Source organism: Pyxicephalus adspersus, chromosome 9, assembly GCF_032062135.1.
Source record: "Pyxicephalus adspersus chromosome 9, UCB_Pads_2.0, whole genome shotgun sequence".
In the NCBI taxonomy this organism is placed as follows: Eukaryota; Metazoa; Chordata; class Amphibia; order Anura; family Pyxicephalidae; genus Pyxicephalus; species Pyxicephalus adspersus.
Window position 1 is genome coordinate 45862980 of NC_092866.1, and position 16572 is coordinate 45879551.

General features: G+C 40.4%; 1 protein-coding gene across 2 annotated transcripts in view; it reads right to left on the minus strand.

Moving 5' to 3' along the window:
- Positions 1-15058, minus strand: part of CPT1A (carnitine palmitoyltransferase 1A) — a 48220-nt gene extending 33162 nt beyond the window's left edge. For both annotated transcript variants that reach the window (XM_072421811.1, XM_072421809.1), the window contains exons 1-4: positions 14967-15058; positions 3344-3501; positions 2779-2921; positions 988-1159 (exon numbers count right to left, since the gene is read on the minus strand). In XM_072421811.1, the coding sequence (XP_072277912.1) occupies positions 988-1159; positions 2779-2921; positions 3344-3484 (456 nt within the window). In that variant the 5' untranslated portion in view covers positions 3485-3501; positions 14967-15058. The remainder of the gene's footprint in view (positions 1-987; positions 1160-2778; positions 2922-3343; positions 3502-14966) is intronic.
- Positions 15059-16572: the final 1514 nt, after the last annotated feature.

Sequence of the window (16572 nt, forward strand, 5' to 3'; positions counted from 1 at the left end):
GGTGAAATGCTTTCTATTATACCAGACAGAGCTATTTAAAGACAAAACACTTTCATTTAAATGTATTTCTTAACAGAATAAAAGGGATGTAAATCAACTTTGTGTGTGTTTAATGCCTTTACAGAGAGCGCAAGGGTGGATGGGACCCAGCAGGTTTACCAACCATAGTGCTTGCACAGAGCTACAGGAGGCGGATACAAGACCAGTCAACTTGAAAAACAGAGGGCATCAATGACTATTTTTTTAAACGGGACTCTTGAATGAAGGTAGAGTGAAGCATTTTTGTTTTTATGCTAGATTACTGCATCTCTGGAAGAGATACATACACGAAACAAAGATTCAAAGTAATAACACACAAGGCTACTCTATTAGGTAACAGTGTTCTCCCTAGCCCCTTTTAGCCAGGCGCACCACCCGGCATTTTTCTGTGACCACTCGGCTGTTTTTGAATGGTTACTGAAGAGTTCGGTCACAATACAGGGGCTGCCACCTGCCTACAATTTCTTACCACCCGGCTTGAAAAAATTTCCCATATTTCAACTTTAAACGAGTAGATAGAGGAACTAGATTAATAAATCAAGTTTCTTTCTCGCAACTGATAAAAATTATAGGATATATTATATTTCATGATTATATTTGTCAAAGACAAAGCTAGCTAGCTTGTGTGCATTTTCCTCGGGGCACTTTGGTTTCCTCCCACATCTCAAAAACATACTTGTAGGTAAATATGCTTCCCGCAAAATCTGACCCCAGACTATGATTAGGACAATAGACTATGACCAGTAGGGACATTAGATTGTAAGCTCTTCTCAGGCACAGATTGTGACATAAGTATAAATTCTGTAAATGGCCACCTAATATGTCAGCACTATACAAATACATAATGATTACTATACTCTTTCAAATTCATTTTTGATGCAGAATGATACAAAAAGGACTGTATGCAAGGTATAACAATCAGAACTAAATTTTACTGGTTCGACTCACCATCCATAACCTAGTAGTAGTGGAAAGTTTTCCATGTTCCTCAAACATCCATCCTTTGTAAGACAAGAGCATCTTCAGGGAGTAGCGCATGGTGGTAAAGAGAGCCACCCATAGTCCAGTGCCAAAGATCACACCACTGACAATGTTCGATGTTTGACTGGTCATGTATCCACTGTTGGAAAACCAAACGTGGTAAACAACAAGTTGAATCAAAATGGAAATTTAAGGAATGCATACACATATACACATAAAACTGTACAGAAATGATGTCTGAAAAGCTTTTGGTTAACATTATATACCCCATTATTAAAAAAAAAATATGATCTGTAACCAGGAAAACATATTATATGTAGTAAGACTACATTGAGGAAACTGCTGTACAAGGGACGATTTATTAATATGCCTACTTATTACTGCAGCATGTTAATTAGTTCTAATATAGGCTCACAACAGCTCAGCATAGCCATTAATGCTTTTATGTGTTTTTGGGTCAGTTCCCCAACAAATCAGAAGTGTCCTAAAGTTGTCCACTGACAATACATGGAGAGCAAAGAATTTTGTTTTCCTCAGCCCTCCTAAGCAATGTGCCAGATATCATATACAGACAAAAAAGGTTCTAGTGTTGCTGCCCATCCAGGCCATGGTGTTAATTATGTCCATTTCTAGTCTTGGGAAATTTATGAGACTGTACTGATCCAGCCTTGAAAATTATAGCCACTCCAGATGCCAATGCACAGTTATTCTCTATGGCTGGACCAGAACAATGAAGACAGCATGCAGAAATTATAATATAAAACCATTAGGGTCTGTGATCACCATAACCTATAGTCTATTTCAGGTGGGCCATGTAAAACAGTTTCTAGTTTTGCAACTCAAGCATGGCTATCACTATTACTGAATAAAGCATGCTAAATTATACCAGGTAGGTTTGTAAAAACCTGGATTATAAAGCCTGTTGCCTGTAATAGTTGATACATTTAGTTGTTGTAGATTAACACTGCACTATGTGCTACTTAAAAATGGATGAAAGAACTATAAAGCAAAAGTGAAGTTGAAGTATTTCACACACATTCACGAGTGGTTGTATAATCCAGCAGTCACTAACTGGTGGTCTGTGGCTCTGTCCGGGGCGCACTCCCAGCGGGGTAAGGAAAAGGATCCCGCTGGTGGTGGTGGCGTTGGGGGGGGCGCACCGGCTTGAGCCGTGGACCATGTCCCCCGTATAACACTCAACCCGCCCACTCTCCCATCGCAGATGCAGGGAGTGGGCAGGTTCTGGCGTGATAAGTTTCTTCCCCTTTGAGTGACACCGCTCCCCACGCATGCGCGCTCCGCAGTACGTGGATTTAGCAGTCCTTGAGGTCTAAAAGGTTGGCAACCACTGCTATAATCAACAGTTTCACCTTTGTTTTAGCTTTCCTAAAGAAGCCTCACAGTTGAATTTCTACGTTTTTTAATAAAACATCCCCTGCACCTAAAGTTCAGTGCAGGGCTATTCTGAGCTTAGACTGGCATGATGATGCACTCCTTCAGACCATGCCATTACCTGGGAGCGTTCTGCTTTAAGATGAAAGAATCTACTTATTATCATTATTGTAAAAAGCTGCATTGACTTTCTGTACTGCAGTGTAATGTCTGAGAACCACAACAGTAATGTTAGTTGCTTCAAAAACTATTACTGTTCTTTCACACGTGTCTGTCTTGGCTGCAAGCCCAGATTCAAGACACAGTCCTACTTCCTTATACCTTTTCCTTTTTACCAAAGAAATGTGATATCATTTATTTACTTACGTTGTAGATAGTGCTTGGTTAATTTTCTCTATTAATCCTAGTGAAGGGTCCACTTTGGTATACATTGATGCTGATGTTACACCCACTACCACAACTAACCAGCTGGTAGGGCTTGATGGGAAGACACCGGTGAGGATTCCATTCTATGGAAGAAATATTGATATTATAGTGTGCGTATTACCAATTAAACATTTTTTGATTGGATGAAATTAGGATGCTAGTTATGAAAAGAAACAAAGAGAAAAAAACAGTATATAAATACATTTGCAATGGAAGCCTTGATATACCAACTACATTTTAGGTCCACACCAGGTCCCCTGGCACCAGTACCAAAGTGCAGTTGGGATTTCGGTTCAGGAAATCAAGGTTTCTATTGGCAGACCCAAAATGAAACCTAAGCTCATTGGTTGCTATTGGAACAACTGAATTTGCATCACACAAACATTTACATACACAGTATTCGGGCAACACGTTTAGTGCATCTGTGACAAATTTCACTAATGAAAAGCAAGCACCAAATTACTTATAAATTGAAAGTATCACTGAATACATAATCTTTTGTTACCTTAAATCTAATGAACTTCTTCTTCCAGGAGTGAAGGCCAGAGAGATAGATCTGTCGCAGAGCTTCATGACTTAACCGTAGGTCAATGCCATCTGGAGTTACTGTAAACTGCAACGCAACGGCCTGGTGGGCTTCTGCCATCCTTACTTACCACTCCCCTATAAATAAAAAAAAAGCAAAGAATGAGCTCTAACATATGCAAAGACAACTACTATAATATAGCATGGGACTTTCTATGACAATAATTTCTAGATTAGGAGTAGAATTCGCGGCTCTGAACAAGGGACAGATCAGCAGTTAGCATGCACTGAACTGTCATTGTCCACCATAGCTAAAATGTTACTGTTGGGTAATTATAAGCTTTAATCCTATTATCAATACTAAGTAATTTGTATTTGTTAGCATGAAATATTGTAAGTAAAAAACATGTGAATTAAATCTTTATATGGGAATATAAACCATTTCTAACAGTGACGGTGGATTTATCTATAGTCTTACAGGCACACAGTGTTCTCAACTAAGATTAAGGAACCTACTGAACTTGCCAATTTATAATAGGCTTAAGGTATAACAATGATGCCTAAGCCTTTTTATAGCATTCCTAAAACACTTATGGGAGCCTTCTCAATTTTACTTGATGAAGCCAGTGTATTACATAATGGGCAGCTTTGATAAAACAAAAGTGCAGATGCAACTAAAAACCCGGGAAACATGGTACAAAGTCTGATGATGCTCTTGTTTTATATACAGTCCTTCCGGGTATTGTCATACTTGCTTTTCTTAAAAGTTTTTGGCTAACTAAAGTCACACTTTAAACAAATGTCGATCAGGCAGGAAGGGACAGGCAATGTTCCTTCTGCATTACCTATTCTTACCCGCCTGATTGCTGTCTAGCTGTCAAATATTTGTTGCCAGGAATACCCAGCAATCATGGCTTCCTTAGAGTGTTCCGGGAATCAATTTAAACCTGTGCCCCTGCATGGGAGTTAGGTTAATCTAGCCCATTTTCAGGAAGAGAAGGGGAAGAAGATCCTGGTGCTGTCCTAGGATGGAAGAGGGACATGCGAGTACGGCCGGTTTAGTTCTATTTTAGAGGTAAGTATCAGGCTTGTTCGCCTTTGGTTGTAGCAATTTCCACCACCCTTTGAAATACAATGGACTTAATTTAATCAAGCTCTCCCAGGATGGGGAGGATACACTTTCATCAGTGAAATTGGGTTATTCCGATAACATGGAATGGATTTCTTAAAATCATTTGCTGTTTGTTTGCACATGTTTTGAATCCTTGGCCAGATCCATTCCACATTTGCTGGATCACCCAGCTTCACTTATGAAAGTGTATCCTCTCCATATATGTGTATCCAGATCATAAACTAGATTTTATGTTTGGCTGCGGGGACTTATACCACTACACACACTGCTTGTTACCCTCCTGAATAAATGTTTTTTTTTTTTTTAATTCCCCAAGCAGTAAAACTATACCTACCCTGTTTATACTGGCAAATAATAAAAGCTCAACTTTATACTTCGTATGCGATAAAAACAACTTTTCTCTGAGAAAAGTCTGAGGCCAACTCCAAAGATAGCTCTTCTGGTACATTCAGTGCAAACAAATAGCATAGCAAATAAACTCTCTGGAATGAGAAAGTAACTGGAATGTTTAGGAAAATGGAAAAGGCTAAATATATTGTATGGCATGCTATTCCCTTAAACCTGAATGACAATGTATTCTTTATTGTAACTTAAGTCTATAATTTTGAAAAGGAAATCTGTAAGGCTGTAAAGATTTCATGATTGAAATGAATTGCGTTGAACTATTTGTCTTTATTAGCCCAAGAACCCAACACAATACTTGTCCATCCCTGTATTTTAATAGGCCAGATTGTACTTCTCGTTACACAAAGCTAATACTTTAAGCGCCAGTTCATTGAAAAACAGTAGGGGTTTGGCTTAATGCTTCAAATGATAGGAAACTGCAAAGACCCAACATTCATAGACCATAGTGATCTCAGGGTTGGGTTTTCTTTTAGCCTGACATTGGGACATTGTCAGGTATTTCCTTCTGACTAAAATGTAACTGCTGAATGTACACACTTCCCTTGCTAACAAAACAGTATATGATAAACTATCTGCAAACCACAAGGCAAACAAACAATTTTTCATCCTGATAACTGATAGATTTGTTTAACCAAACCTAATGGATTTTCAAGTTATAACATAAATGTACACTAAACCACAGAAACAAAACCACACTTTTTTCTACATGTCCCATAAAAGCTACTGTGAATATGTTGTACTTGCTAGCTCAGAGCTTTTATCCAACCCACATCCCCTATATGTGTCATTTTACGAAGAAAGGCTTTTAAAGCTAATAAAAATCAAAGAGATGTCAGCCATGCTGCAAAATAATGTCATTTTCCGAGTCTTACTATGTGTAAGCACATACAAGCAGGGGAATGGGGTAGGGGGACATGAGATGGGTCGAAATACCCTTGTTAGTAGATGTTGCAATCAGCCAACATGCCCAAATTACCAATAATGCAGAAATATCTGATCAATTAACAAGCAAGGATTCTACCTAACAGGGAAAAATAAAAATTAATTTTCTTCCTATAAGGTCAGCACCATGCTTGACCTATCATCACCTAGATGGAGTATTTTCTTCTGGGACTAACTTAACACAAACAAGTAAATCCCAATGCCTTAGTAGTAGATAATATACATATAAGTAAGACTGGGTACACACGTGCTAATATGGTCGTTGGAAAGGATAATTCACGATCCTTTCCAACGACAAGACTGCACAATGCATGAACGAGCGCTGTACATACAGATCCATTCTGCTTTATGGAAAGGGAAGGGGGCGACAGATTGGCACCCCCAGCGTTCTCTCCCCTTTACTTCCATTAAGATCATTCCTCGTCCGTTGATCCACCAGGACAGTCCTCCGGACGAGGAGAGCTGTACACATGCCGGGTTCTCGGCCGATATCAGCCCTAAGCCGATTATCGTACACAGTGCGGTTTGCCTTTCCAGGCCAGACAGCAGCGGCAAGACGCTTGGTATTACACCAAAGGTCTGAAAGATACTGAAAGTAAAAGCTTTCTCCTGCCTGCAGCAGACAATATAATCTCAGCAACCAGTCAGGTAAGATGAATGCCTTTTCATCTCTATGGACAGACTGACAAGGTTATTAAGAGATTACAGTCTAACAAAAGCACAATAATCAGATCATATTACTACATGATTATTGCTTCTCAATCACACTTTGAAAAAAAAAAAAAAAAGATCAATCACAATTTTTAGAATTAAAGGGCAATATCAGTTTTAGTACCCACCAGACTTTCTGCCCTTCCTAGCCCCCCAAACTAGTCTCAGACAAAACTGCCCCCATATAGGTGCGTATCATATCTTTCAGATAGTGATGACAGCCATCTTCCCAACATCTTGTCTGGTGCTGCCTAAGCCTGATCAGTAACACTCCATAGATGTAAAGGAGATAAACCCCAACAGTATGGCTGCAGCTCTTCGTCATGTCTATTGGGGGTTAATGTGTAATATAGGAAAGCTGTCTGGAAACTAGTAGGTTGCTGCCATCAGGAAGAAATAAGCACCCGGAATGGGGGGCTAGGTTACATACACAGGTTCGATGATTCTCGTCTGAAAGAATCGTGGAAGATCCTTTCCAACGACAATTATTGCACGTTTGTACGTAGCCTTATTTTTAGAATGAGGTAGGGATTAGATTAAGATAGGAATCCAGGCAACCCAAAGATCCTGTTAGATTAACTAAAAATACAAATAAAGGAATTTGTGTATTGTGTATTGGGATCATCTGGTTCTCCATAACAAAGTTTGCCTATTATCCCTAAGAATGATCAGAATCTAAGTGCAACATTTGTCTACAATAGAACAAAGAACAAGGAACCCCTGACAAATCTTATTCCGGAGCTTTTGCCAATGCACAGCTGCAACCTTAGAACAGAGGGAGGAGGAAGAAGCTGAAGTTAGTATATCTCTTCCTAGTTCTGATATTGAAAATTAATTTACCTGTACTACTGCAATTTTATGAAAGAAAACAAATTGCATAATAAAATCTATACTAACGGGGTAGTCTTATTACCTCCCTGCAGTATTACATGTGCTGCAGTTCATTGCAGATTTCATCACTTGGCCCCTGTGCCTGTAGACTTTTCATGTGCTAAATATAGCAAGAAGAACATTGGAGTTTTAGGAGGTTGCATATAATGTGTTTGAAGAAGCACTTCTGCTTTTTCGTGTCTAATATTAAGGAAATAGATTTCAGTGAAAGTAATTAGCACAGATAGTGACCAAAATCCATTAGATACCACAAAACACAAAAAAGCATCCATTGCCAATGTGCAATAGGGATCAATAGCCAACCAAGGGGCAAATAAGGTATGCAACGTTTGAGTTGCCATGGCATGCCAGCCAATCACATAGCTCATTACACTACTTAGTAGTGGGTCTAAGTGAGGCTTCTTGGCAAGGGCCAAAACTACCTGCAAAAAACCCAGGTCGAAAAAAATGTTTATGTACTAATAACGTGCAAAACAAAAATGGTGCCCACCCAGCAACCAAACACAAAGCTTCTGTGCTAAAGCAGACTTTGTGTAGGTTATTCAATTCAATGGGCCTGATTTATTAAAGCTCTCCAAGGCTGGAAAGGTTACACTTTCATAAATGAAGCTCTGTGATCCAGCAACCCTGGAATGGATCTGGTTCAGGATTCAAAACATGTGCTAACAAATAGCAAATGACTTGGGAAATCCATTCCAGTCCGTTTGCTGGATCACCCAGCTTCACTGATGAAAGTGTATCTTCTCCAGTCTTGGAGAGCTTTTAAAAATCAGGCCCATTGTGTTATGTTTGCAACTATTAAATGGCCTTCTTAGACTAAAGTGGAAACTTCCACTTTAACGGACCATGAAAAAGCAGAAATCAAGCAGAGTTCATGAGGACATCAGATATATGTTGTATGTTAAGTGTGTGGTGCTTACAGATATCCCCCCTCAAAGGGATCCCAATACTTCACCTTCATTCCGTTTTTATGTGCATAAAGAGGTAATTTTGGAAAGATTCTCCTTCACTTCCTGTTGTGGCTACAAGACAGGAATTAGGTGAAATTTATTGGAAGGTTGATGATGTAAAAAAATAGAGAGGTTTTACCTAATTTTCAGTTCTATCCAGGATGAAAACATGTTTTGGTTTTAGATATACAATAACAGTACGAATTAAATGTTTCTGTTTACAGATTATGAAAAGGTTAATAATGAAAATACAAAGGCGCACTGCTTTTGTAAGAACTTGTAAGAACTTGTACTTGTACTTTTGTAAGAACTATGGTTTAAGGAACCCTGGAAGTAATAAATAGCATTGTGTGTGTACTACCCCTAATGGCGATTATTACTTCTGCTCCTTTGAAGATAATGTCCAAGGACACACACAGAGCAGAGTACACGGTCACACCCAGCATGCTTTGTGTTACACTTCATTCATATGATGGTACTTGGAGGAATAGAAAGGACCGGCCTCTCTTTACAGGCAGATAAGAAGGCCAACTCGTACTAGACTTGGTCCGTCATCAAAACTTATGCAGACATGATATGACTTCTCTATATTAATGACCTTGTGTATCCAAATTATCTGATAACCCGCAGCGAATTGAACAAACTATGGCTGTCCTTTTCACAGGAAGCTGGTATGCAGGAATAAAAAAAAACTAAACAGAACAAAGTACAATATGCCTTAGTTGTTGGTGCCTGGAAAGAGAACTATCTGTACGGTCATAACAACCTAACAATTCGGATTTGCTATCATGAAAGATACAGTAGAAGAGTAGTCTGGGTTTTTCCATGGGAAAACACTGGATTAAAAAAAATAGAAACACACTTTAAGCTTTTTTTTTTTACATTGTAACCAGATTTCTTCATTCAAAGTATATAATAGGGATTATGACTGCTATAAAATTTTACCTAAATGAGGAGCCTCCATGGGCACTTAGAAGCTCACATTATCATCCTGACTAAGTAACACTGAAGCACTGCCAACTGCTATCTCATAAAAACTTCATCCTGGATGTTTGCAAAAAGTGGCATTTTACCTGGGGTTTGAGCGGACGGACTCAAAACTAAAGCCTGGTGCAGAAGTCCAATGAACGTTAGAGGATTGTCACTGGAAATGGTGTTTCGTGATCGTTTCCACTAACAGATTATGGAGTGCTGTGCACACAGTGCCCATTCTCTACTATAGAGAAGGGAAGAACGAGTGAGCGGCACCCTGCTCCTCTCTTACATATGAGAGAATAGCAAACATTTATTCGGTTGTGTAGGATTGGTAAAAGGTGTCAGGGGACCGCTGCGCATGTCAGATTTTCGCACAAGACCAGCACTGGTCGAGATTCGAACTTGGGACCCAGCGCTGCAAAGGCCTAACCTTTCTATAATTATTTCCTTGCTTAATGGGAAGTAATTAGGTGATGGATAATTAATAAAACAGACATTGTGATGGTCTTAGCAGTAATTCGCACAAGGCTCTACCTTTTTGTTCACTAAAGTGAACAGTTATAACAATGAGAGGTTATTGTGGTTAATTGAGCTGTCTCATCCTAGCCCTTGTTCTGCACCAGCTTGTTTTAATTTACCATCAGGGATTGACCCCATGGTTGGTGCGTCAAAGCAAGCAAGTGATTATAGAGATAGAAGTAATTCATATGCTTAATCAATATCAGAAATACAACATTTTTTGACAATTGTTATATTTGATACTATAAATAATATTTGTAATTATAGGCTAATGTGTTCCCGATGAAGCGGACTATGTTCCGAGAAACGCGTTGAACTATCCAAAGCCTATCTGTAATAATAATGTACTAACCTCTGGACCATACCTATGTTTTTAATAGAGTTTTATTAATTATGTGTTAATAAATTATTAGATTGCGACAAATGATCCATTGAGTTTTTTTTATTAATATTTGCCTCTAAAGTCCCAAGGCTATTGATCTAGGTTAAATAAAAAGTTGGTAAAAGTTATTAAAATGGGATGTGGCATATTCAAAATCATGTTAAAACTTTGAGGAGTAGTCCTCAATCTGTTTTTAGCAAAGCTGCTAAAATGGATGAGAGGAGCTAAATTCAGCAGTTAAGATTTTGAGAATTAAAGCCAACTAGGCCACACAATGGGCAGTTGTGATAGATTAGTAAGTATATGATTTGTGTGGCCTTGGGGGCACTTAGTGTAGTCCTAAATTTCGGCAGCTCTTGGTTTATGGCCATGTGCAGAAAAAGTATAGGGGTACCCCACCTATAAACAATGATATATTCTTGTACAAGGTGTACAGACATTAGGTGATGACGAATGATTGCTCAGTGCTGGGCTGTCTATACTGATTAGTGTTTTAATCAAAGTACTTAGAATTCCTGGAAGTGTAATGAGGGCAATAAAGATGACAATATAGGAGCAGTGGGGTAATAAGCCGGATAAGGTTCATGCAGTCATAGTACTTTGTTTCACAATCATTTTACTCGAGAATTTATTAGAAAATATAATTGATATAACTGGCTGAGTTAAACAGCCCCGGTCTTGTTAGGTCTACATATCACCCAACAATGGACTGGGTGATGCTTTACCTTTATTTATTTATTTTTTTAGCACACAGTAATAAATTAGATTCCATCTTTGTTTTCTTTAAAAATAGCATTGCAATGGGCAAACACATTACAATTATTTACACTACAGCTAGGTGATATTAAAAATAATTTTACAGTATAGTGACTTTTTTTTGCTCCTTTTGATGGCTTCTTTTATCCGAAACATCAGTGACAGTCTGCCTTTAAGGACCTATTCACACGTCTCCATTGTGTTAACCCATGTCTGATGTATTAGTGTGTTGAGGTGCTGGTTTATTTAAAAGCAATCTAATGCACTAAGCGAAGCGCCCGTTGTTGTGGCGTGCTGCCTGCAAAAAATGGCAAATCTGACTTTGTTGGCAGCCCATTCACTTAAGGTGGAAACATAGTTCTGCTTGCAAAATTTGAGCAAGGCAGGGCATTATTCCAGAAAGAGACAGGTGATGTCCCCTCTGCAATAAAAAATGTACCTGTTTGTACCTTCTATTAACGAAGGGATATGTGGTGAGAGATATGCGGTGTATCGTAGAATCCTCCGGGGATGCCAGGACTGAATGAACTGAATGTTATCCTGCCCCTGACATCAAGATGACAAAGATCAGGAAGCCAGAAAGGAAAAAGAAGTAGATAGTGGTGTCTGCGACGCATTGGGGACAGGTGAGTGTATTTTAAAAACTGTGATCATGCAGGTATGTTTATTTTATTGCAGAAGGGACATGACATTTACTTTCTCCAATAAAGGACATGCCTGGTCCCAATAATTTTTTACATTTACATAGTTCTGCTTTAAGGGTCTGCAAACACATCTAATGCATTATTCGGCAGCAGCGTCATTGTATTTCAATATAGGTATGAGCCTAGTGTTGTGGAAAGCTGCCTGCAAAAAATGGCGAATTTGACTTTGACATGATGGCAGCCCATTCATTTAAATGTTCTGCCTTTATGTAACACGTCAACAAACACAAAAATGTAACGCAACACCCAGGACAACAAAGCTTTGAGCTGTCACACCAATACATTGAAGTAAAGCACGTTGCTGTGATGTGGTGTCATCAGTGCACAGCCTTGTAAGCTTAAGAGCTTCTGATATTTTAGTTTGAGCTGCACACTGCACAGCGCATACAGAGCCAGCAGGACAATGTGCAGGAGTTGCACCATCAGTGGCGGAAGACAATCTCTGAGCACCCTTGCTGTGTAGCCAGTGAGGGCGATGGTGGTTTTCTATGGCATGGCGGTGACAAAATCCTGGACCTGTTATCAGGATGCCTGCTCAAAGGTTAAGCTACGTACACACTTCCAATTATTATCGTCGGAAAACGAACGACGAACGTTCCTGCACGATATATACGAACGATCGTATAGCACCGACCCTGCACATAGCGGTAACGACACAATCGTTCGTAGATATTGTACACACAATAGATACGATCGTTTAAGCGATAGAGGAACTATGTGCACGACAGGAAAGTGAACGGACGTTCGTTCATCACGCATGCTCTGAACATGGACGATCAACGAACGACCGTACACACGAACGATGTTCAACGATCGTCGTCCAATCCGATCCGCCGGTCCGGTCGTTCGTTTCCAACAACTTTCCTCGTTCGTCGGCGTCGTTGGTTACTTTTTTACGAACGATTTTTTGCCCAATCGATCATTCGATTGGAGCGATAAAAATTGGAAGTGTGTACGCACCTTAAGTCAGTGTCAGAATATGCAAGTATGCTGTGAATATTACCTGATTATAGCAGAAGCTAAGCACCCACCAAAAGGGTACAGGCCAACCGTAGGTCCAAAAAGGTTGGGGACCACTGCTTTACAACCCTTTTAAGTAAGGTAAAATATATATATTTTTTTTGTGTATTAAAACCTTGACCCCAGCAGTGGTAAAGACTAAATGTGAGACCAGAGCCTCCTGGGATACTCATGTCATGCATCCCAGGAGGCTTCTGGTTGCTCTTTCTGTAAGTGCGCTGAAGGGGGTTTTTCCTACCAGAGAAAAAAATTCCAAATCTCCAATGAAATTGCCATGATTTTTTTTCCTATTTACAGCAGGCTACATCACCCAATCTCACACCTGCGCAATGCGAGATTGGGTGACGTAGCCAAACGAAGAAAATGGAGGAAGATGGTGATACCCCACGTTTCCTCCACAGCGGAAATGAAGGAGGATTAAAGGACGGCGCTGGATCCAATCCAAGAAAGCTCTGGAGGTATGGAGGAATCTGTTGAAGTAAATGTAAGTGCATTTTTTTTTTTTTATTTAGTTTCACTTTAAAGTTCTGAGATGCCAGCAGTTACTTTAAGTAGTTATTGCAGAAAAGATCAGACGATGTCCCTTAATTCCTCTTACCTGTCTGTGCTGCATTGAGTGGTCAGATTATGGTAAGCGGTGCAGCACAGCATTGGTTACCAGGGAAACCCGGCTTCCCTTGCACATGCTGGGAGGGAGAGTGAAGAGGGAACCTTTAGAATATTTTTCAAGCCCTCCAGAACCCTTACTATAATTACCATATCCACAGATCACAGTATATTAGCATTGTAGTTAGTGGGAAGAATTCCTCTTACATCGCTGGCCAGTGAGAAGAATGTCACCCTACAGATAGCCAAAAATATCTTGGTGTAATCGAAACTGAACTGAGAGGTGCAAATTTGCTAGAGCTGCCCCCACTCTCTGGAATGGTCTTCCTCGTTCTATTTGGCTTGCTCCTACTTTCTGCTCAAAACCCATCTTTTCAAGCTTCCCTACCCGTCTTATGAAACCCTCACCACTTCCCATCATTCCATATCTCCCCTCCTATTGTATGATACTTCCCCCACCGCCTAGATTGTAAGCTCTTCGGGGCAGGGTCCTCCCCTCCTCCTGTGTCACTGTCTGTATTCGTCTGTCATTTGCAACCCCTATTTAATGTACAGCGCTGCTTAATATGTTGGCGCTATATAAATCCTCTTTATTAATAATAATAATAAAGGAACCCCTAGCAACCTCTGCAGGAGCCCTGGTTAAGAAGCACTGCTCTAGAGTGAGCAAGGAAGCTCAGGAATACCACTGAAGCAGCTTCCTGCACATTTATGATATATTTATGTTATATATTCATAGTATTTTAGTGACATCCCTTCATGTTCCCTTGCCTCACCCAACTCCCTTCACACACACAGCAGCCTACTCTACCCTTACAGCAAACCCCGCCCCTCCGCTACGTCACACACCCAACCCCCAAACCTGCTCGGAGAGCACATGACGGCGGCTACACAGAAAGTAGGTAAAAGGTCACCGCTGTACGGAGCGCGCCGCTCTGATTGGCTGAGCCGCAGTGTATGGAAGGGAATTGAGTAAGATTAATCAATGAAGAGAAAAGGAAGGTTCTCTTTACAATGCAAAGCTTCATACAGTGTGACATTGCTAATTCATTACAGCCTGAGCCAGATCTTTCCTCTGTGTGTTCAATAATAATAATAATAATAATAGTAATAATAAAAAACATGTCATCACATCCTAATAAATAGGGTTATACAGGGATCATAAGGGGATAATAAATCAGGAAGCCCCCCACCGTCATCCAAGGACATGAAAGTGAATATAGAAAGACAACAAAAATTCTTCAACCATTGCAAGTGCACAGGATGAGGATTGATGATGTAAAAATGACAATAAAAAGATGCAGAATCAATACAAGATTAATAACACAGCAATACAACATTTCCAGAGGCCCTGATTTCATTTAGAATGAATGTGATCCTAGGAGGTTACCCCTAGCAACCATATTCTAACTTTAGCTATTCTAAGCAAAAGATCATTTCATGCCATTGCCTATAGCAACCAGATCACAGCTGGTTGCTAGGGGTTGCAGCACAGAACAGCAAGGGCTGGAAAGTTGCAGCTAGGTTATGGTTTTGCTGTATTGGCAGCCATTGTGAGAAGATATAAATGACCAAACAGCTGGAAGTTACTAGAAGGAAGCATGTGTTACCTGCTGGTTCTCTCCTCTTGACAAGCTGCAGCCAGAGCTGTGCAGATTCCCCAACCTCTCCGCCTTGCAACCCTCACAGAATGGAAAGTCAGCCCTCTCCACCCTGGGCCTTCCTACCAGAGGGAGGGACCTGCATAGTTTCCTCATATCAACTACACAGCCTGAGCTGCTGCCATGGCATTTCATTCAAACTCACAAGTGGCAGGAGATGTTCAGGAAACCACTGCCTCCATCCATGTCATTCCAATATTTGGCAAAGATCGGAGCAGAACTTCCTGATCAGGAAAAAAGGACGACTAAAGGTGACGACAAATGTCACATTCTGATTTGCTGCACGTCAGATGAGAAAGGGGTTACATAAAAATACTATTTCTGCCACCTCTTAGATTGTAAGCTCTTTGGGGTAGGGTCCTCTCGTCCTTTGGTGTCATTGTTTGTATTTGTCATTTGCAACTCCTATTTAATGTACATTTTTACATGCAAAACAATATAAAGCTTTTTGCATAAAAATACTGACAGAATTGGAACGCTAGGGGGGTCATAGGTTGGAAAAAAACTTGTGCATGAGTTCGTCAAAATGTTCTTTTTTCATGAAAAGGCTCCTTCTGCGCATTTGCCCTAATTCTGCCCTAATTTTTTTCCCAATTGCGGTCACCTGATCTGCATAGTGTGAGATCAGGTGACATAGGAAGAAGAACACAGAAGAAGAGAGGAAACAATGGTGGCACCTTACATTAAAGGGTAGACAACCTTTACCTTCTTCTTTGGGGGGGCGATAAAGACTGAATGGGAGCACAGAGCCTCCTGGGATACTCAAGTCACATATCTACTAGATTTTAAGCTCTTCCGGGCAGGGTCCTCTCCTCCTGTATCACTGTCTGTATTAGTCTGTCATTTGCAATCCCTATTTAATGTACAGCGCTGCGTAATATGTTGGCGCTATATAAATCCTGTTTAATATTAATTAATAATAATAATATCCTAGGAGGCTTCTGGCTGCTCCTTCTGTGCATGCCCAATATCAGAGCTTTTTCTTCAAGCATGCACAGTGAGATCCACACTTTTTATTTCCCCATTTACAGGCTAAGTCACCAGATCCCGTGCCTGCGCAGTGCGAGATCAGGTGACGTAGGCTGAAGCCAGAAGAAAAAGAAAGAAGATGTCTGCGCCCGGCGCTTCCCCTGCACCGAGACGAAAACAGAAGACTAGACGCTATGGGACCCAATCCAGAAAGGCTCCACAGGGATCTGCAGAAACGTGACTGAGACGGAAACGGAAAGGTGAGTGGGTTTTTTTTCCTTGAGCAATTTGGATCCGTCATATAGGTATAACTGACACCAGTTCATCTTTTGGCTATCTGTAAGGGCGGCATTCCTCCCACTTGCCAGCAAATGTAATTTATCCCACGGATCACCACATGCTTCATGGAGGTCTTTCCAGAAAATGAAAAAAATGCAGATCCCACCGCGCATGTTTTTTTCAGAACAATACCCATACTTGATTGTCCTCACACATGTTTTAATAAAAGCTGAGCTGTGGATACATATACGGCACATCCCAGCTTCCCTTTCACCTGCTGGGAGTGAATGAAGGAAGACGCAGATGG